The 21362-nt window shown below is 45.7% G+C and overlaps 1 protein-coding gene across 1 annotated transcript; it reads right to left on the bottom strand.

Moving 5' to 3' along the window:
* Positions 1–10101: 10101 nt before the first annotated feature.
* On the bottom strand, positions 10102–17082 carry LOC118578123 (PRAME family member 8-like). Its single transcript, XM_036178793.1, has 4 exons — positions 16940–17082; positions 12709–13023; positions 11660–12247; positions 10102–10725 (listed from the first exon to the last, which is right to left on the bottom strand). Exons 2-4 carry the CDS (start codon positions 12993–12995, stop codon positions 10158–10160), a joined length of 1443 nt encoding a protein of 480 aa, XP_036034686.1. The 5' UTR covers positions 12996–13023; positions 16940–17082; the 3' UTR covers positions 10102–10157.
* Positions 17083–21362: the final 4280 nt, after the last annotated feature.

The following is a 21362-nucleotide window of genomic DNA, read 5'->3' as shown; positions in this document are numbered from 1 at the left end:
AGGTGAGCCAAAGGGGGCTTCTGATGGCTGGACTTCAATACTTGAACTGGACTTTGGCAGTCAGCCTCAGGAGAAGGAAGTGGCCGGATAAGGGAATAGACCCTGAGGGCTAGCTTCAGGAATGTCATCTAAGGGGTTTTAGCAAGGCAGAAGGAACTAGGGAGAAGGGCAAGGCCTGCAGAGCCTTATGCTCGAGTGGGCTAGTGTCCCTTCAGTAAAGTTTGTTTCTTGTTTTGCCCTCCTCCCCACCTTTTTCCAAGGCAGGCTGTCTTGGAACCCAGGCCTCAGGACATTCTAGATTGCTGTTGTTGAAGATGGCCCTTAACTCCTAATCTTCCTGCCTGTACTTAGTGCTCAAACTCTAAAGCAGCCTGGGATACCTGACCCTGTGAAAGGGAATTACCTCACGGAGGCATTAAGAGCAGTACACAGCAGGGCACTAGTTGGGGGAGCCTAGCACAGCACAGCCCCAGCACCTGAGGAGCCCCAATTCATTCAGGTTTGGTGACCTGCACTCGGGTGAATGGATCCTTGACTGTAGGCTCTGAAAGGGAGTTTAAGAGAAGTCAGAATGATCTCTGAGTTCAAGGCCAGCCTGGTCTACGAGTGAGTGCCAGAACAGCCAGGACTACAGAGAAACCCTGTCTCAGAAAAAGAAAAAGAAAGTCAAGCAGGAAGTGAATGATGTTTTCCCCATGATTCCACATGTGAAGTGTGACAAGAGTTTATATTAGTAATTAAGACAGGAAAAATATATAAATCCTGACATTGCAGGAAGACACAAACATGCTAGAAGTAAGTTAGGGGTCACAAAGAAAGAGGCCACCACTCCAACTGCAGTGTCTATACAGAAAAACTATACTCTCTCAAGAGGGTGTGCACTGGGAAGAGCAAACACCCAGAGGCAGGAAGTGGGCCTGGGTTTTATTCTAACTCAGAGAGTGACTTTTCTGTATCGGCTGGGGTCTGAACTCACAGGCCTATCCGACTGGCTAGGCTGAAAATAATTAACACAGAAGGGACAAGGGGGTCACTGCTCCAGGCATCAAATTCCTGGGCGACAACAGTTGCTCTTTGTGTAAACAAAGGTTTTTTACTGCGCAAGTGAGTGTGAAAGATTTGAATTCCTTGTCTTAAACACAAGTTTTATACTTCTTACAGAGTGAGAACTGGTCTTCAGTCTGCTTCTCTAGGTATTAGGCCAGCAAGATGACTCTGCAGGTAAATCACTTAACCTGCAGGCCTGGAAACCTAGGTTCAATTCCCAGGAACTATGTTAAGTTAGAGTCTGAGAGAACCAACTCCACAAACTTGTCCACTGTAACCAGCGTCCCACCCCCATCACATACACTAATAAATAAAACTTTTAATCAAAAATTCCCTGGGTCATCTTAGGGCTAATTTCCATTGTCTCAATTGCTAGACTGAGTCAGATGGGGTGTCCTGATGGAGCTGAGTGACTTTACTAGATCTGACTCTAAGACAGAGCCTGCAATGTACCTTCCATGGAGGAGAAATCTCATGAGTGTAGATGAGATAGACCCCTTGGAAGCCCCTGAACTGGGTTTGTAGGAAGCTGTGAGTTCAGTAAAGCCTGCTTCACAGCCTGGTCTCCAAAGAGAGATCCAGGAAAGGCACAAAGCCACACAAAGAAACCCTGTCTCAAAAAACCAAAAAAAAAAAAAAAAAGCCTGCTTCAAAAGTCACATATTAGTTCGGCCATGGTAGACTGCATGTTATGCTTGTTTCATTCGAAGCATACTTTATCTAAGACACAGTCCTGGACTAATTATTAGATTAATAACGATTTATATCTGCTATTATGTTGCTCAATAAAAGCAGAAGGCACAAAAAATTTGAGAAAAGAAAACTAAAGCGAGGCATGGTAGTGCATGCCTATAGTCCAGCACTTGGGAAGCAAAGCCATCTCTGTGAGTTCAAGGCCAGCCTGCTCTACCTAGTGAGTTCCAGGATAGCCAGGGCTATGTAAAGAGATTCTGTCGCAAATAAAGCAAAACAAAACAGAATACAACAAAACCAACCAAAAAAAGTATTGGAGATACGGGTGTATGGGTAAAACACTGACCTAGGAAGTGAATGATGTTGGGAGACGTGAAGAAAGATCTGCTAGCCTCAGAGGAGGAACATAGCGATGACTCCCCACCACATATCGCTGATGGATTGCTGGGTTTACTGGGCTTCCTTACAAGCAATCAACAGAAGTCTCACAGCACGGAGACTTCCCTTCTGTGAGGAAGATGGCGGCCTCCCTAGGGCTAACATTCCACCTCCAGCATTCTCTAGCACCTCCTGAGAGCAGGTCCAGTTGGGGCAGAATTGCAGACAGCGGGGCCGAGGTACAAGCAGAGGCTCCGGTGAGTGTCCAGTGGTGCTGCCCTCAGTTCCTGATTCTGGAAGTAACTCGCTTGGGAAGAAGATCCACAGCTAAGGCTCAGGGCAACATAGTGAGACACTTGTCTCAAAAGAGAGAAAACCAATCGACTCGGATCCCCAAGCTGTGTGGCCAGTCTGGACAACCTTGCTTCTGGAGTTCCAGCCACCATAGGATGGCCCATTCTCATGCATATCTGTGGCTAAATACACCAAGGATAATTCTAAAGGGTGTTGGTCTTTATCTAGCATGTAAATAGATAAACAGCTTTGAAGAGCTTCCCCATGAGAAGTGGATTTAAAATTAGAAGTGTGCTAAAGGCATTATGTCCTGAGTGTCCACTTAAAACTTATTTTAAAATTTCTCTCCCTTTCCCTCTACCCTCTCAGCAGGATCCCACTGTGTAACTCAGAGATCTGTTTGCCTCTGCCTCTCAAGTGCTGGGAGCAAAGGTGTGACCCACCATGCCCTATAAGAAACATTTCTTAATCTGACAAATCTTCCATCCTACAACATTAGGTTGTATTTTATTCCGCTCTTTTATCATCCCATGAGACTTTCCTGGGCCGTCAAAGTTAGTTCAAGGTCAAAAAAGATTTAAAATAGAATTTGATTTTGGAAAAGTTTGTCAAAAGTGCTGGGTGCTGGAGAGATGGCTCAACGCCTAAGAGTCTGTGTTGCTGTCCCTTGGAGGCCTGCTCTTTTTGGAAGGGAGGCAGAGGGGTGATGGATCTGAGGCAGAGGAGAGGGCTGAAGAGACTGGAGGAAGGGGAAGGGAGGAAGGGGAAATGGCTGGGGGGGGGGATTACTCTTCCAGAGGAAGTGGATTCCATGCCCACAACCCACAGGGCAGCTCACAATCATATATAACTCCAGTTCCAGGAAATCCAATGTCCTCTTCTGTCCTCCATCGGCACCAGGTACAGATGTGGTTGGTATATATACTTACATACATGCAAACAAAACACTCATACACATAAAAAGTACATATAATATATAATCATATATTATTTTATTTTATTTTATTTTTTTGTGTGGAGCTGAGGATCGAACCCAGGGCCTTGGGCTTGCTAGGCAAGCACTCTACCACTGAGCTAAATCCCCAACCCCAATCATATATAATTTATATTATTAGTTGTAAAAGTTTTAAACACATAAAGTGGATCCAGATCATGGTGGAATAAAAACCTTCATTTACCAAAGAGATCATTAGAAGCACTTAAAAGAGACTTGAACACACGGAGATCTGCCTTTGGGTCCCCAGTGCTGCGATTAAAGGTGTGGGAGAGTTCGATCATTGCTGTCCTTCATTTGGTTTGTTGATTTGGCCACAGGGAAGACCAGGAAGGTCTTGAAACAAAACAAAACACATGGGGGCTGGAGAGATGACTCAGTGGTTAAGAGCACTGGCTGATCTTCTAGAGGACTGGAGTTCAATTCCCAGCACCCACATGGCAGCTCACAACTCTATCTGTAACCCCAGTTCCAGGGGATCTGGCACTCGCTCAAAGAAATACATGCAGGCAAAACACTAATGCACATAAAATAAATAACTCATTAAAATTTTTTTAAACACATCAAAATAAAACTAGATTTCTTTTTTCATTCTTTTTTTTTTTTTTTCCCTCTAGACCCCAAGGAAGCACAGGAAATCCTCCTGTGTGGAGGGAGCATGCCTGTCTCAGAGTGCAAGCTTTCCAGATGCTCTGCATGCATTTGTATGGCTCTACCCCTGATGAAAGTTTACGTTGTTTGCACACTGGCTTTGAGAGCGTGACAGCAGCCATGTCATCTTAAGCTGACAGTTCCAATTCCGAGTGTCACCAAAACAGGAAGTAAAGCTTTGAGAGCAATAGGTGCGGACACACTATGCACACTTTCTCTTCAGTCTTTCTGTGGGGAGGGTGAACATGTGACCTTCCCAAGGTCTTCCTGTCAGGGCCTAGCAGAGTATTGTCATCCTTTAACCATAAAAAGATGGGGGATGGGAGTCAGATTTCAGGCTCTAGGGTACCAGCTCCCCAGCAGAACAGAATTAAGAGGAGCTGGTTAGAACTGAACAGAACAATGGTGACTTGTGTCCACGCGTTTGCTTGTGAAAGGCTCCCCATGCTGCTAGTGAAGGTAGTTTGGTTTCAAAACTAAACAGATAGTGATGGCCATCTCTCGTCTTGAGTACCTGCCCATGGAGCTCCTCCTGTCAATGTTCAGCGAGGCCTTCACCAACACACAAACATCCTGAAGGCAATGGTGGCAGCCTGGCCCTTTTCCTGCCTCACTGTGGAGTCTTGAATGAAGATGCCTGACCTAGAGATTTTCAAGGCTGTGCTGGGTGAAGTGGATGTGCTGCTAACCTGGAAGATTCATCCCAAGTAAACAAGCTCCACATATGCAGGAAAGCAGGCAAGGGGCAAATGTGGCCAGGAAGAACGGGGGTCAAAGGTGGATCAGAGATTTCTGACGGTCCTAGCTTGAAGGACTGGAGGTCTCAGCCTTTGGTGAACCATCAGGGAAAGGACTGTCAAGTGTAGGGAACAGTCATACAGCCGAGGCAAAAGGAACCCATCAGTGCCTCTGACATGGAAATAACTGGGATCAGGCTGCATTGAAAGGGGACAGAATGAGAGAAGCAAGACAGAGCTACAGATGCTGCTCAGGCATCTGTATGAGGCCCTGGGTTTGTTCTTCACCAGTTAAAAAAATAAATATTTATAAGACAAAGTAGAGAAGAGACCAGCTGACATTTCAAATGTGGAGTAAAAGAAGACTGTGTTGGGTCTTGTCTTCTGAGATTTGCTTGATTTGGTGGATACGCACCAGAACTTCCGGAGTGTCTCAGCTGGAGCCCAGGATGGTGGCTGTGCAACTTGGGTCATCAATATCGCATCTGAGGCGCAGCAGCCCGAGGTGTTAGCACAGTCTTACTTCACTGAGAACCATGTCAGTAGAGCTGTGCTGTAGGACGATGTGGATTTGGGTGTCATCCATTAACATCGTCCTAGAGATCCTGAACATTTTAGATCCACTGTTTATTCAGGAATTGGAACTAGATATGTGATGTAGTCATACCTCACTGACCCGGTTTATGCCTGGGCCAGGTAAGAAATCTTAGCAAATCCTATGTACCAGGTATCACCACAATTATCTTCAATGACAGAGACCTTTTCAGCACAAAGGAAGAACTGTCATCTTCCACTTCTCATTTCTCCAATCTCTACTGTGTCCAGCAACCCTGCACTGATAGCATCTACTTTCTCAGTGACCATATGTCTTAGAGTTACTATTGCTGAGACAAAATACCATGGCAACCTGGGGAAGAAAGGGTTTATTTGGCATACACTTCCATATCACTGTTCACTGAAGAAAGTCAGGACAGGAACTTCTACAGGGCTGGAATCTGAGGCAGGAGCTGATGTAGCAGCATTGGGGGGGGGGGGGGGAAGGCTGGCTGTTGCTTACTGGCTTACTCCTCAGCCTGCTTTCTTATAGAACCCAGAACCACCAGACAGGGAAGGCACCACTTACAATGGGCCCCTGGGCCCTCTCCTGTAGATCACTAATTAAGAAAATGCCCTACAGGCTTGCCTACAACCATATCTTTTTTTGCGGCTTTGTTTTGTTTTTAGAGACAAGGTTTCTCTGTGTAGTCCTGGCTTTTCTGGAACTCACTCTATAGACCAGGCTGGCCTTGAACTCAGAGATCTGCCTGCCTCTGCCCCCTGAGGGCTGGACTAAAAGGTGTGCCTGGTGCCTACAGCCAGTTTATGGAGGCATTTTCTCAGTTGAGGCTCCCTTCTCTCTGGTGACTCTAGCTTATGTCAAGTTGACATAAAACTAGCCAGCAGACTACCTAAAACAGTTACTCTGGTAAGGAAGGGTGGAGAGCTGTTTCTGCTACCACAGCACACCTTTCTTTTTTACATTAGGGAGCAGTGGACATCTACTGTCAGCCACTGGATTTAACGGTGAGGGAGACATCAGCATATCTGAGCATGGTCTTATTTCCACTATCCCTAAACTGAGGTCTCTGATGACCACTGAGCAGGCAGAGGCCTGAACTGTGGCAGGAGATGTGTAGAGAGCTATCGTGCTAGCTGGGTGGGTAAGAGCTATAGAGTGGGTTGTGAGGCAAGGGGACTAGAACAGTTATAAGAGACCCTGAAGGAGGTGAGGACTCACAAGCATACAGTACCCCAAGTGAGCATTTCGCTCAGATCTGCATGAACGGGAACTAATTCCTGCTATGGGTGAAGGCCTATTCTGAGGAGGAGCGAAGTAAATGGGAAGTGCATGGCACTGGGCTGGAAGGTGGGGGAAGATCAAGAACATTCTGAACACAGACACAGGCTCTGTAAGGCATGGGTCAGTGAGTTAGGTCAGAGTTCAGCAGTCCTCTCATCCCCAGGAAGTTGCTAGGGAGGGTCTTGATTTTTAGCCCAGACTGCCCTCTCTTATCTGTAACTCCAGTTCATTCTGTAACCTCCAGAGGCATTAGGCACACAAATGGTACACACCCCCATGTCCCATATATGCATGGGTGTGTGTGTGTATGCATGCAGGCAAGCACCCATACACATAAAATAGGTAGTGAGATAGCTCATTGGATAAAAGGCTATTCTTAAACTAGCAATCCTTCTGCCTCGGCCTCTCTGGTACAACACCATCCTTGGTTCAAAACCAAAGTCTCACTGTGTTCACACAGGAGACCCACAACCAGACCTTAGGCAGAGTGAGACTTTGGAAGACTCAACCCTCTTTATGTCCATCAAATCCCTCCCGTCAGACCTCATGGAAGAGGAGGGAGGACTGCAAGAGCCACAAGGGGTGGAGGAGACCACGAAACAAGGCCTCGAAATTCCCGTAAGCAAAGCACATTCTGAACTCCGAGACTGCAGCAGCATGCACAGGCCCGCACCGGGTCCTCTGACCTTATATTATGGCTTCCAGGTTAGTATTTTTATGGGATTCCAGTGTATCTCTGATTCTCGTGCCTCCTCTTGGCCTCTTTCCTTCTGTTTGCTTGTCCTGCCCAACTTCGATGTGATAGTTTTTGTTTTATTGTATTTTGTTATATTTAAAAAATAAATGAAAACCTAGTCACTAGGGTAAAGGTTAACAACTGAACTGCCATTTATACCTGCTGAGAGCAGGAAAATCAATTTTCTCCAATGGAGTAACACTGGGTATATCAACCACTCCAGGGCAGGCCTCATGTTCAGGACTAACTAGTTTACCCACATATAATGGACTCCAGTTTTGGTTTTTTGTTTTGTTTTGTTTTTGTATGTGTGCACGTGTGCGCTTTTATTTCGTTACAGTTTGGTGTGGTTTTCTTTTTTTTGGCGGGGGGCAAGGGGGATATGACGGGTATTTTCTTTCCTTGGGTTTTGGAGGTTTGTTGTATTTATTTTTTGTTTGCTTTTTTGAGAAAGAATTTAAACCTTGAGGCTGGGTTGGTTGTATTCTCATTGAGTCCCTGAGAACAGGTGGGAACCAGCTTGCAGGGCTGTCAGGTATCAGGCCGTGGCCTTGACTGGCACTCCAGCCCTGTCCTCTGGCTCCTCGGTGGCCTTCCGATGTTGCTGCAGACTTTCCTGCTTCTACCTCAATGCAGGAATCTAAGGAATGCCTTGTCCCTGACCCAGCCTCCACTGAAGCTTGAAGGACCTTTGGAATCCCACCCACTCTGTCCATCAGTTACTTCCAGTCCCCAAGTTGGCTATACCACACTCCATCTTGCCCCAAAGAGAAAATATCAGCAAGGCACTCCAGGCAAAACTGCTTCATTATTGGGCATGGTAGCACCTGCCTTTATTCCCAGCACTCTGGAGATAGCAGAGGAACAATCTCTGAGTTGGGTACCAACTAGTGCTAAACACAGACTATTAGGTTATATCTATTTTTTAATTAAAATATTAAAGTGTTGGAGGGGGTGTGTGTGCCGCACGTGAGTGTGCATGGCACAGCACTGTCTTGGCCAGTGTATGTACCTCAGAAAGCACTTTCAGAAGCTTACATGTTAGGCCTGCTGGTGGGGGGGTCTAATACCCAACAGGCTATCTCACCTACTCATTTTTTTTTTTTAACTGATCCCCTTGAACTACAGTTCCAGACAGTTGTGGATGCTGGGAATGAAACCCAGGTCCTCTACAAGGACACACCATGATCTTAATTGTTAAGCAATCTCTCCAGTCCTCCCTATATTCTTTTTTGAGACAGGATTTCCTTGTGTAACCCTGGCTGTCCTGGAACTAGCTCTGTAGACCAGGCGGGCCCCAAACTCAGAGATCCACCCACCTTTGCCTCCCAAGCGTTTAGGATTAAAGGCATGCACCACCACTGCCCAGCTCTCTCCTATATTCTTAACACATTCTTAACATCTTTTTGATGCTTACTACCTATGGTGGGACACCTCACACAGCCTTGAGGCAGGGGGAGGGGCTTGGACCTGCCTCTACTGAATGTACCAGGCTCTGCTGACTCCCCATGGGAGGCCTTACATTCTTATAGGAGGGAATAGAAGGTAGGTTGCAGAGGGAAGGCTGGAGGAGAGAAGAGAGATATCTGTGATTGGTATGTAAAATGAATAAAAAATTTCTTAATAAAAAAAAAAAAAACAGGGCATGAAACAAAATTCTTTATTGCTACCATGATATACAAACACAGAGGAGTGCAATGGGTAGGCTTAGGTACTCATTAACAAAATAAAAGTTTACTCCTGGACATTTATAGTACTCATTAACAAAATAAAAGTTTGCCTGGTGGTGGTGGCTGCGCACACCTGTAATCCCAGCACTCAGAGGCAGGTGGATCTCTGTGAGTTCGAGGCCAGCCTGGTCTCCAAATCAAATTCCAGGAAAGGCGCAGCTACACAGAGAAACCCTGGGGGGGGGGGGGGGGGCACAGACATGTGATTTAAAAGCTGTCCACAGTGGCATACTTCAGTAATCTTAGCATTTAGGAGGTGAGGCAGGGGAATTTCAAAGCCAGCCTGGCAATAGGTGACTATGGAAGAAAGAGATAAATAGGGAGGGAGCAAGCAATGTGGCTTCTATGTTTGATTTTGCTTCAACCGTCTTTGATATGTCCTAGTCTAAATATACCAGCTAGAATGCTTGGACCATTCCCCAAAGCCCTCACAGGAGACTGCATTGCTCATTTTAGGTTGAAGATTTTGTACACACAAAGCACTGAACAGACACACAGTGGAACACAACAGACACCCAGGCAGAAGTAAAGAAAAAAAACGATGTCTAATTGCCTTCAATTTACTTTGATGTTTTAGTCAGGATTTTCTAAAGGCTAAAGGAACAGAACTGACAGAACCATATATATTAGAACTATATGAAGTTTAGTCGGCTGGCTAACAGGCAGTCTGACAATGGCTGGCTCACAATAAAAAGACCAAAGATAAAGGAGCTGATCATCCATGAAGCTGCCTGGATGTCTCTGCCAAAGTGTCTTCCTATCTGTTTACATCTGCTGCCGACACAGGGTCTTTCCAGCTCAACAGTCAAAGGGAAACAGTAACACTGAAACCAGGTTAGCGGCAGGGAAGGACACCAGGAGAACATCCAGGTTTCAAAACCTGACCCTTCCCTCACAACTACCACGTAGGAGAAAGTCACTCATTACCATGTCCTGACAGAACTCGTTCAGAAAACGCGGACTGGCGAGAGAGTGTGGCTCTAAGTTCTGGCTCCCCTTGATGAAATACCTATTGTTAGGCTTTAATTCTCAATATCAAGAAGCAACCTTCCCCCATTTACTGCCAACAACGACAAAGTTTGGTCTCCCAGTCATAGACACAGCGCTGACAACACTCATGGCAGACATATGTAGCAAAGGAGACTCTCTTGGGCTGCCTTACAGTAGCAAGTGCATCCATGAGCTCAGGACAAAGTTGGACAAATCTTCCCACGCGGACATCACCCCTGTCATCATAGCACTCCAGAGGGGCGGGGTACAGCTCCTGGGTCAACTGACTTAGGTTGCCTGTGTGATACAGAAGGTCCTTCAAGACAGCCATGGAGATGTCATTGTCACAAAAATTGACCCTGGTGAGTTGAGAGCACTGGCTCAGGGCAGGCAGGAGGGTGATGAGCTGAGAGTCCACCAACCAGCAGCTCTCCAACTCTAGGGTCTGCAGAGTGTCTGCAACACTCTTTAGGAGGTCATGGAAAGGCACGGGATATAAATCAATTAACTTCACGAGTCTCAGATTCAGGTGTTTGAGCTGATGGAGACTCTGACTCTGGGACAAGGAATTCAAATCTAACTGTGAGAGCTTGCACATAGTGATGGACAGGGTCTCCAAAGGGGTCTTCAGGTACCTAGGGAGAGACCAAGTGATTAGTTCTGGCACATAGAGATGGAGAGAGTTAGTGTTAGGGTTAGCATATAGGTAAAGGTGACCATTTGTCTTCAGATCATGTGACTATATAATGGAGATCAATATCCAGGATGCTGCTTATTAGAGCCCCACCATTCTAGGCAGAGAGAGGCCTGTGAGTATCAGAATGGGACTTACTCAGTCCACAGGTGTGCAGTCCATTACTATCAAGAAGAGAACCTGTGCTAGCCACATTAGTCTAGGACACACTCTGCCTTTCCCAGTACAGTCTGTCCTAAAGTTCCTTAACCCTACCTCTCACACACAGTGGATATCACTCATTTCCACCCATTTCTACTCAGGTCCTACCTGGGCTCAAAAGAGGATTTTGCACTCGGGAGGCAGAGCTAGGCGGATCTCTGTGAGTTCGAGGCCAGCCTGGGCTACAGAGTGAGTTCCAGGAAAGGCGCAAAACTACACAGAGAAACCCTGTCGGGGGGGGGGGGGGGGGGGGGGTGCATGTGGAAATTAGAAGACACACAAATGCTAAGCACAGAGTTCCCCTGGGGGTGTGGGCCCTCTCCAGTTCTGGGCCCACTGTTCTGACCTATTCCCTTCCCCTTATCTTAGACAGAATGCCAAGGAAGAATACAAAGCACATGCTTACTACATCTGACCCACCCAACTGGTCTTCTAGCAAGGCCACTCTCCACATATCTCCTACCCCAGCTCAGCCTCTGCTTAATGAGTGGTCACTGGACACACTGAGCTCTTGACTCCGTTAAAATGGAAACAAAACCCTTAGATGCTACAATGACTCCTTGAGTGTGAAATCCACAGTGCTTGGCTGACCTCACTCAAGTGCCCACTACTCTCTAATGTAAGAGGAAGAAGGTTCACCAGAGGAGCAGAAACCACTCTCCATCCTACCTTACCTGAACAACTGTTTCATGTGCTCACTGGAAAAGTAGACGCCATTCATGGAGAGATGTTGGAGACAGTTGAGTTTGGAAAACTGAGACACGAACTTGGTGATACACTTTTGTATGTCTGAGGGGGTATTTAGAACCTTGAAGGTGTTCTTGTGGATCCGGGTTAAAAGGAGTTTTTGAAGATTCCTCATCTGGTCCAGGTAAGATACAAAATGCACCAGAGTGGACAGACTCCAACCTGTATTCAGTTCCAACTCCTGGATGCTGTCAGGCTGGAAAACCATCAAGACTTTCCTGACGGTGTAGATGGGCAGTGCCCAAATGCGCATCTTCACACAGCATAGCCTTATGAAACTTCTTCTCTGCTGGGCCCACTGTAACAAGTATGTTTGGTGTTCATTCAGATGGAACCTGAGGCAAAGGTCTGTGACCACCTTCAAACGCTGCCTCAGTGCGTATCTAGGACGGCGCTCTGTGGTTTGCTTTTCACACCCAGCCTCTGCTGAGCAGTCTTCACCCTCTGTTCCAGCCCAAACATCCCAGAACTCATGGTGCACATTCCTCAGGTCGAGCACTTGAAGCTTCCGCCTCCTGTGAGTAGAACGGAAGTGTCAGGAGACATAAAAGACCCAACCCCGAGTCAGCTTTTCCCAGGCAGCTCTGCTGCCGACTGGTCCCTGCTGTTATGTGTGTTTGTTTATGCTTTTCAGTCCTGGGTCTCCACACAGCACCTCATGCCTTCTAGGCAAGGGGCTCTTCGCCTGAGCTGCTTCCTCCATTCAGTTACTCTTGACTCTCTTCCACTCACTTCTAGAACCTGTGTGAGGGCCAGGGAAAGGTCCATTCCACTGTGGCTACAGCTGCTTTAAGCTCTACTCCATACCCAACTGTCCTTTATACTGGGGCTCAACAGGGGTCAAGGCCTCTGCAATCTTCCAAGATGATACCACCAGAAGCCTCTGAGCGACCTTTGACTCCATTCTCCCTTACCCCAGATGTCTCTTCCCTGTACCCCAGTGTCTACTATTCTACCCTAGCTGGCTCTTGCTTACCTGGGGAAAACCTTCTGTGTCCATAGCATGTCTACCCCATCCAGCACAGCCTGCAAGGTCTCCAGGTGGGGAGTCTTCATCAGGGTCCCCACAGGGAGGAAGGGGAAGGGCCACGTTGCTACCATAGCCCTGAGGATGTTAGTTTGTCTGTGGTTGAAGGCTTCCTTGAACAGTGGTGGGAACAGCACCATAGGCAGGTCCTGCAGAGCAGAGATGGCCAGGGCCTCCTCCCTCAGCAGCCTCTGCACTGCCAGCTGCAGGAGTGTAGGTGGGGCCTGACCACTCATCCTTCAGCTCTGTAGTCGAAAAAAAAACCTGGCGAAAAATAAAGGAAGCTGTGTCTTAGGAAAACCCACTTCTTTCTCACTTGGCTTAGTTTCCTACTGCTGCGATGAGACACCATGACCAAGGTAACTTATAAAAGCATTTAATTGGAGGCCTGATTACAGGTTCAGAAAGTTAATCCTGACCATCAATGGTAGGTAGGCATGACACTAGAGAAGCAGCAGAGAGCTTATATCTCATCCGCAAGCAAAGAAGGTCTGGCGTGGGCTTTTGAAACCCCCAAGCCCACCCCTAGTGACTTACCTTCTCCAACAAGGCCACATCTCCTAATCCTTCCAAAACAGTCCACCAACTGGGAAACAAACATTCAAATATAGGAACAACATACGGCCATACCTTCTCAACTGTGCTATCTAAATCCAGCTACTGTTCCTCCAAATTCAATTCCTACTGGGAAGGGGTACCCAGGAAGCTAAGAGCTGAACCCATCCTTTTATGGCAACGGGAACACTGCTCATCTCTCAAGATGCTCATGGGAAGGCCATGGGAATGTTTCATGCCTAACCTTCCCATATTCTACTTGTTTCAAATTTTTTTTTAGATTTATTAATTTTATTTTATGCCTGCATGTATGTATGTGTGCCACATGTATGCCTGCTGAATCCCCTGGAAGCGGTGTTATGTTACAGGTGGTTGTGAGCCATTATGCAGGTCCTGGGAACTGAATCTGGGTTCTCTGCAAGAGCAATTAAGTGTTCTTAACTGTTGTGCCATCTCTCTAGGTCCCCATATTTTGCTTTTGATGAGCTGAACCTGCCTGGGAATGACTGAGAGTAGGGTGTATGAAATGTGCGTTAATCATTACTTGTTACTTTCAAAGCTTTAGAGCCTGATGGAGGATACTCAGCTATGCCATGCTACTCTGCAGACTGAGGTAGAGGGGTTGATAAACTCATACCAGCCTGACAGTGACTCACATATAAAACAAGCTCTCACAAGCAGTTCTCAAGCCATGTAACTGTCTAGAGAGTGTCTAGGGGACAGTGACTTTGAGATGAAGATGTTGATGCAGAGAGGTTGACAGGAAGAGAATTTCCCAATGTTGCATTCAAGACTAGGGGAGGAAATAGATGAGAAAAGGAAAAACTTCCAGCCAAACTTTTAACTTTTTTTGTTACTTTCTGAAATATGGTCTTGCCTGTGGTCCAAGCTGATGTGGAAATGTCTATGAGGTCAGAGCTGCCCTGGATGGTACTATGTGGCCCAGGCTTGCCATCCTCCTGCCTACTTTAGGAGTGGATTTTGTGTTCTGGTTACAATGCCTGGCTAGTAGACTCTACTTTGAAAATATTGTAATGATGCACAGCATGGTGGCAGGAGCCTCCCCAGCACTTTGGAAGAAGTCCCAGGCCAGTTTAGTCTGTGTAGTTTCTGGCCAGTCCAAGTTGAGGGTCTAAGGAAAAAACAAAACAAAACAAAACAAACAAACAAACAAACCCAAGACTGGAGATATGGCTTAGCAGTTAAGAATACTGGCTGCTCTTCCAGAGGACCTGAGTTTGGTTCCCAGCAACCACTTGGTGGTTCACAACCATCTGTAACTTTAGTACCCAGGGGATCTGCCTGCCTTCTTCTAGCTTTCATGAGCACTAGGCATACACATGGTGCACAGTACTGGGGTTTGATCCTAGGGCCTTGCCTATGTTAGACAAGTGCTCTCCCATTAAGCTACATATCCAACTCATTCATTTCATTTTATGTAGTGACAAGATCACTTGTGTACCCTACGATAGGGTGGAACTGGGGTTCTTTCTACATTGTGTCCCCAGGGCTATGACTCCAGGAGTGTGCTAGCAGCCCACCTGGCATTGTCTTAATTTGAGACAAGGTCTTGCCAAACTGACCAGGCTGAACCAACTACATTCCTACAGCTTCAGTCCCCAGAAGAAATGGGATTTGTGCCTTGTGTTATTAAACCTCACTCCCAGTACTATTTTGAAGATACAACTTAAAATAAATTTCAACTTATAAAGCCATAAAACATTAACTTGAAAAGTAGGCCGGGCAGTGGTGGTGCACGTCTGTAATCCCAGCACTCGGGAGGCAGAGGCAGGCGGATCTCTGTGAGTTCGAGGCCAGCCTGGGCTACAGAGCTAGTTCAGGACAGGCTCCAAAGCTACAGAGAAACCCTGTCTCGAAAACTCGAGGGAAGAAAAAAAAAAAAAAAAAAAAGCCAGGAAAAAAGGATTTTAAAAAGAAGTATAAGCCGGGTAGTGTTGGCGCACACCTTTAATCCCAGCACTCGGGAGGCAGAGGCAGGCAGATCTCTGTGAGTTTGAGGCCAGCCTGGTGTACAAAACTTCCAGGACACAGAGAAGCCTTGTCTCAAAAAAAACAAAACAAAACAAACAAGTGTAACTTAAGGAATTACAAACTAATCAAATGTAGAGTTGGAAAGTCAGGAGACCAGCCTGGCCTTAATGAGACTAAACTTAATATAATCAAACAAAAGCAAATTCCATTCAATGGGCATTTCTCATTACAGCCTGGTCTACAGAGCAAGTTCCAGACAGCCAGGGATACACAGACAAACCCTGTCTTGTAAAACCAAAATAAATAAATAAAATCCAAACACTGAGAAGGTGGAATTAAGATTGGCTGTTTAAAGTCAGGCTAGACAACATAAGACTATGTCTCTAAAATAAAAATAAGGGGCCAGGCGCAAGCCTGTAATCCCAGCCAGCACTCAGGAGGCAGAGGCAGGCGGATGTCTGAGTTCCAGGCCAGCCTGGTCTACAGAGCTAGTACAGGACAGGCTCCAAAGCTACAGAGAAACTCTGTCTCAAAAAACCAAAAAATAAATAAATTAATTAATTAAAATAAGGGGTTGGGGATTTAGCTCAGTGGTAAAGCATTTGCCTAGCAAGCACAAGGCTCTGGGTTCGGTCCTCAGCTCTGGAAGAAATAATAAATAAATAAAATAAAAATGTAAAGTCACAAAGAAAAGAAAAAGAAAAAAAAAGAAAAATGTAAAGTCAGAATAATGAGACAGTTTTGTAACTTGCATCCTAATTCTTAGGAGGAAAAAAGATCAAGAGTTCAAAGCCAGCCCCAGTTATATATTGAGCTCAAGACCATCCTTGGCTACATAAGACTCCATTTCAAACACAAAATTTATGAGTTCTACTTCAACCTGTTCTACATGTGACTGTCTCTAAAAAGAAATGGATATTTAAAAATAAACCTTCAGTATTGAATCAGGCTTTTAACCCCGCCCTCCCCCCACCCAGACACAAGGTTTCTCTGTGTAGCCCTTGCTGTCCTCGAACTCAGAGATCTGCCTGCCTCTGCCTTGAGAGTGCTGGAATTAAAGGCGTGCACCACCACTGCTGGGCTTAGGTTTTTAATTCTAACAGTCAGGAGGATGAGGCAGTCTGAGGCATAGACTAGAGACTGAATAACCAAAGAATATAACTTTTAAATTGACACAAACCAAGGCATAATTCTAGATATTCGAGTAACTCCCGGCCTGTAGTTCCAGCGCGGGGAGGCAGACGCGGAAATGCTAGGTGTTTAAAGGCACTCTGCTATAAAGTGCAAACTTGTCTCAAAAAACAAATAATAATTTGATATTAACCAGAGCTTGGTGAGACACACTGGTAACCATGAACTACGAAAGCTGGGGAAGGGAGGGGCGGCAGGCTGTTTCTTGATTTCTGGCCCAACCTGAACTACATTCTAGGTGGGGCCTTGTCCCCCAAAAAACTAAATAAAAATGAAACCAACAAATTAAGACCAAAAGACATTTAAGATGGCGGCAAACTTCATCATTTGTAAACCCAATGTCTGCAATCTGTCCGTATGAAGAGAAGAAACCAGAGTTCCCTTGGCATCTTGGGTCAAATGCCCCTGAGTCAGTGTGCCCTGATGGAGGTGGTTGACTTACCAGAAACTAATTACAGGACTCAGAATCCCAGAAGAACCAGGCAGTCACTCCAGGCTCGCGCTTCAAGGCTGTGAGTATCTTCTCCGGCTCCTGAAAATTTCTCATCCATCTTCACACTTCCGTCCTGAAGCATTTTTATCCGTTTTCCGCCTCGCACTTCCGGTCTGAAGTTTTTTTTTTCCCTTCCGTATTCCGTCTCATACTTCCGGTTTGTAGCCCCGCCTGCCAACCACAAGCTATCAGCCGATTGGATGACTGAGTCTCCGCCCTGCCTGGGCTTCTACCTCTTGATTCAATACAAATTCTCTGTGAGAAGGAAAAAATAAAAATAAAGAACAGAAAGACCCGCGAAATGGCGCGCGCTTTTGACCCAAGCCCTCAGAGGCAGAGGCAGGTGGATCTCTGTGTGTTCAAGGCCAACTTCTCTGAGAGGAAAAAACAAACAGCACAAACCACACCCCGCCCCAAAAGCCGCGGGGAATGGTGCACGCCTTTAATCCCAGCCTTCCGGTAGCCGATTCAGGCAGATCCCTATCATTTCGAGCTCACCCCGCTCGGCATAGAGTTCCAATGTAGCCAGGTCTCCATAGTGAGACTGTCTCAAAAAAACAGAAAGCAACAACAAAAAAGAAAAACCCAATCAACCAACCAAACAAAAACCCAAGATTCCATCAAAGTCAAACACTCATTCATGGATGCATTCCCACTTAGTTTGATTTATATTTGCTTTACTTATTTATTTGCTTATTTATGTACTTCATTTTGGATGTATTCCTTGAATGAAAAAAGTAAAAATAAAAAGGAAAGGACATGACTGTTCCTAGGTGATAGGTATTCACAACACGCCCCCACCGCAAAAAAAAAACAAAAAACAAAAAACAAAAAAAAAAAAAAACTAGGTATGATGGAGTTTGATTTATGTATTTGTTTTACTTATTTGCTTATTTATGCACTTCATTTTGGATTTGTTTCTTGAATGAAAGATAAACATAGGGGTTGGGGATTTAGCTCAGTGGTAGAGCACTTTCCTAGCAAGCACAAGGTCCTGGGTTCGGTCCTCAGCTCCTGGAAAAAAAAAAAAAAAAAAAAAAAAAGGAAAGGATGTGGCTATTCCTGGATACGGTGGAGGAGATTAGTGTAGGTAAAAGGGGGAGCACAGACAGAGGCAGAGAGATCTGAGAGAGTTCAGAGTAGACAAGATTCTGAGCCATGTGAGGAAACCGGACAGAGGAGAGAGGGAAATCAGGTGCTGCAGTCAAGAAAGCAAAGAGTTTAAAAAAGGGGGGAGGGCAGGTAACCAAAATGGCTAGATTATATAGGGAAGAGCCTCTGTGAGAAGGATAGCCCAACCCCTGGGCTGGAGAGTTTCAGGTAGAGCATGCAAGCAGGAACTGACATGCTGAGCAAGCCTAGTGGCCAGGTCCATTTTGCTATGTTAAATAGGCACTTCAGCCATTTGTCCCAAGGTTTAAGACTTAACATTTCTGAGATGGGGTCTTGCTCTGTAGCTGTGGTTGATTTGGAACTCCAACTCTTAAGAATTCTCCTGCCTCAGCCTTCCTCCTGGGATGGTTATAGTTGTGAGCCTACAGATCTGGCTGAATTGTATTCATTTGTGACCTACCTAGTTCTAAATGTGAATTCAGTGGGGATGAGGGGTGCTAATCTGTGCCTGATAGCAGACATAAAAAGTATAAAGCTGAAATTATTACTGATAAAATTATGAACATGTTCTGGAATCAGGGGCTGAGCTGGATGCTCTACTAGTCTGCTGTGGCAGCCACTGAGAAGGCTGAGGCAGGAGGATGACTTGTATCCATTAATATTGTGGCAAGGGACCTTGAAAAGAGCTGAGTTTGTAGAGTGCTTGCTTTTCAGCATCCTCAAAAGTTCTCTGTTTAGCAAGCACTGTACCCACCAGACAGGACATTGCGGGGCATGTATGTAATCCCAGAACTAAAGAGTTGGAGTCAGGAGCATCAGTTCAAAGTCACTTTTGGCTACCTAGCAAGCTTGATGTCAGCCTGAGCTATATGAGACCCTTGCTCTAAAATGATGAAAAATCTTGGCTTTGAGAACAAAGCCACTTTAGTTCCCCAGAAGATAGATAGAGAGGGTGCTTCAGAAAGTATCAGCTAGCACACTGGCTCATGGAGAAGATGCGATGGAGAGTGGGAGCTGTGGGGGGAGTGAATGGCTCAGGGGCTGATGAGACCCACCACCAAGCCTGACTGTTTGAGTTCAGACGCCCAGGCCCATGGTGGGAGAAGAAAACTGACTCTTGAGGCTTGTCCTCTGACCCACAGACACACAAAAATACTTTTTTTTATTATTATTTTTTGAGACAGAGTTTCTCTGTGTAACAGTCCTAGCTGTCCTGGAACTTGCTTTGTAGACCAGGCTGGCCTCGAACTCACAGAGATTTGCCTGCCTCTGCCTCCCAAATGCATACTTTTTTAAAAATGAGAATGAAGGTAAGCGAGAGTGGTGGTGCAGTCTCAGCAGCCGGAGGCTGAAGGAAGATCGTCACAGTTTTGACAACTAACAACAATGGAAGCAGGGGCTCAGTGCCACAGAGTGTTGGCATCACACCTAAGGGGTTAGGTGATAATCTAGAAGCCCTGGTGTTGGGAGCTGTGGCAACCTGGGTGTGGGAGAGCAAGCAACATAGAGGAAGTCAATGTCCCTGGCAACGTGGTAGGGACCACCTCCACCTGAAAGTTCAAGATTTCTTCCTGTTTTTGTTTGAAATAGGGTCTCACCATGTAGGCCTGGCTGTCCTGGAGCTCACTGTAGCTCACTATGTAGACCAGGACGACGTTGAACTCACAGAAACCTGCCTGGCTCTGCCTCCCCAGTGCTGGGATTAAAGGTGTGTTACACCACCGCCCAGCCACTTTTATTTTTAAAAGCTTTAGAACTTGCCATGGTCTTGCTTAGCTATATTCCAGTATTGAAACAATGAGGCAGGAGGACTGTAAAATTGATGCCAGTCTGGGTACACAGCAAGACAGCCTTTAACAGGAATGTAACTCCAACTGAATGGCAATTTAATGGTTTTACATTGAATCATTTATTTTACGTGTGTGTGTGTGTGTGTGTGTGTGTGTGTGTGTGTGTGTGTGTGTGTGTATAATGTAACAAAGAAAGGCTTTTTAATTTTTCACAAAGGCAAAACAGTGTATGTATTGGTATTTGCATGCCCCAGCATGCATGTGAAGGTCATAAGAAAATTTGGAAGAGTTAGTTAGAGAGAAATCCTACCATTCAGATGCAGGGAATGGAATTCAGGTTGTCAGGCTTGGTGGGAGCTGTGAAGGCACAGATTGTTTCTAAACACTTCTCCAGATGCTGAAATGGACAGCCTTAGTTATTGTTTTCTTTGAGCCAGGGTCCTACTAAGCAGCTGTAACTGGCCTTGAACTCCCTTTGCAGTATAGACTAGCCTTGAGGTCACAAAGACCCACCTGCCTCTGTCTCCTGAGGGTTGGATCAAGATGGCGGTTCTAATGATCTATCTGACACAGAGGACCTCCTGTGTTGCACTGGAGTCTAGGGGTAGAAAAGAGTGAGAAAAGAGTTTAACATTACCTTTAACTTGTTTATTTTGCTTTTTAAGTCATTGGGTTACCTTTAGCCTGGAGTGGGAACTATGCAGGAGGCAGAGGCAGGCCCATCTCCATGAGTTTGAGACCAGTCTGGCCTACACGGTGAATTCTATGTCAGCCCAGGTTACATAAATAAAATAAAATAAAATAAAATAAAATAAAATAAAATAAAATAAAATAAAAAATGGGGATTGGGGATTTAGCTCAGTGGTAGAGCACTTGCCTAGCAAGCGCAAGGCCCTGGGTTCGGTCCTCAGTTCCAGAAAAAAAAAGGAAAAAATAATAATAAAAAAATGAAACCTACAAATTAACAAACAGAAAACATTTGTGATGAAAGCAAAGCTTCATTGGGAGCCGAAACCAGTCTTCAATTTGTATGAGAAGAGACAGAAGCCAGAGTTCTCTTGGCCATCTTGGGTCTATGTCCCCAGTGGATGTGGTGTGGGCCAGATGAGATGGGGTGTCCTGATGGAGGTGGATGACAACAAGGTCTGGACACTGAAGATGGGGCCTGGGGCCCAATCCAGCAGAAACAGGCTCTCAGACTCTAAGTCTCTTCTCTAGTTCTTCAGAAGGTTTATGGTGCTATCCACTCACACCACTACTCAGCAGCCCCCAGCTTCCAACCACTGGCCCTTTTGTAACTTTTTATGTAGACATAACATTTTTCTCAGTTGCCTAGGCTGCTGTGGACTTGCTCTGTGGCTCAGGCAGATCTTGAACTTGAAGTTCTACATCAATTCTCAAATGGCAAAGATGATAGAAAGGTCAATCACTATGAGTATGAGACCAGCTTGGTCTATCTAGAAAATTCT

Source organism: Onychomys torridus, chromosome 2, assembly GCF_903995425.1.
Source record: "Onychomys torridus chromosome 2, mOncTor1.1, whole genome shotgun sequence".
NCBI classification, from domain to species: domain Eukaryota; kingdom Metazoa; phylum Chordata; class Mammalia; order Rodentia; family Cricetidae; genus Onychomys; species Onychomys torridus.
Note: the sequence above shows the minus strand (reverse complement) of the source record. Positions and strands in the feature narration are given on the sequence as shown.

What these genes read in the sequence shown, in the direction of transcription:
- LOC118578123 (XM_036178793.1), bottom strand. Translation starts at nt 12,995, where the DNA reads ATGAGTGGTCAGGCCCCACCTACACTCCTGCAGCTGGCAGTGCAGAGG. An exon ending in ACACAGAAGGTTTTCCCCAG is followed by an intron (nt 12,248 to 12,708) that starts GTAAGCAAGAGC and finishes TTCTACTCACAG; the next exon opens with GAGGCGGAAGCTTCAAGTGC. An exon ending in CACATGAAACAGTTGTTCAG is followed by an intron (nt 10,726 to 11,659) that starts GTAAGGTAGGAT and finishes GTCTCTCCCTAG; the next exon opens with GTACCTGAAGACCCCTTTGG.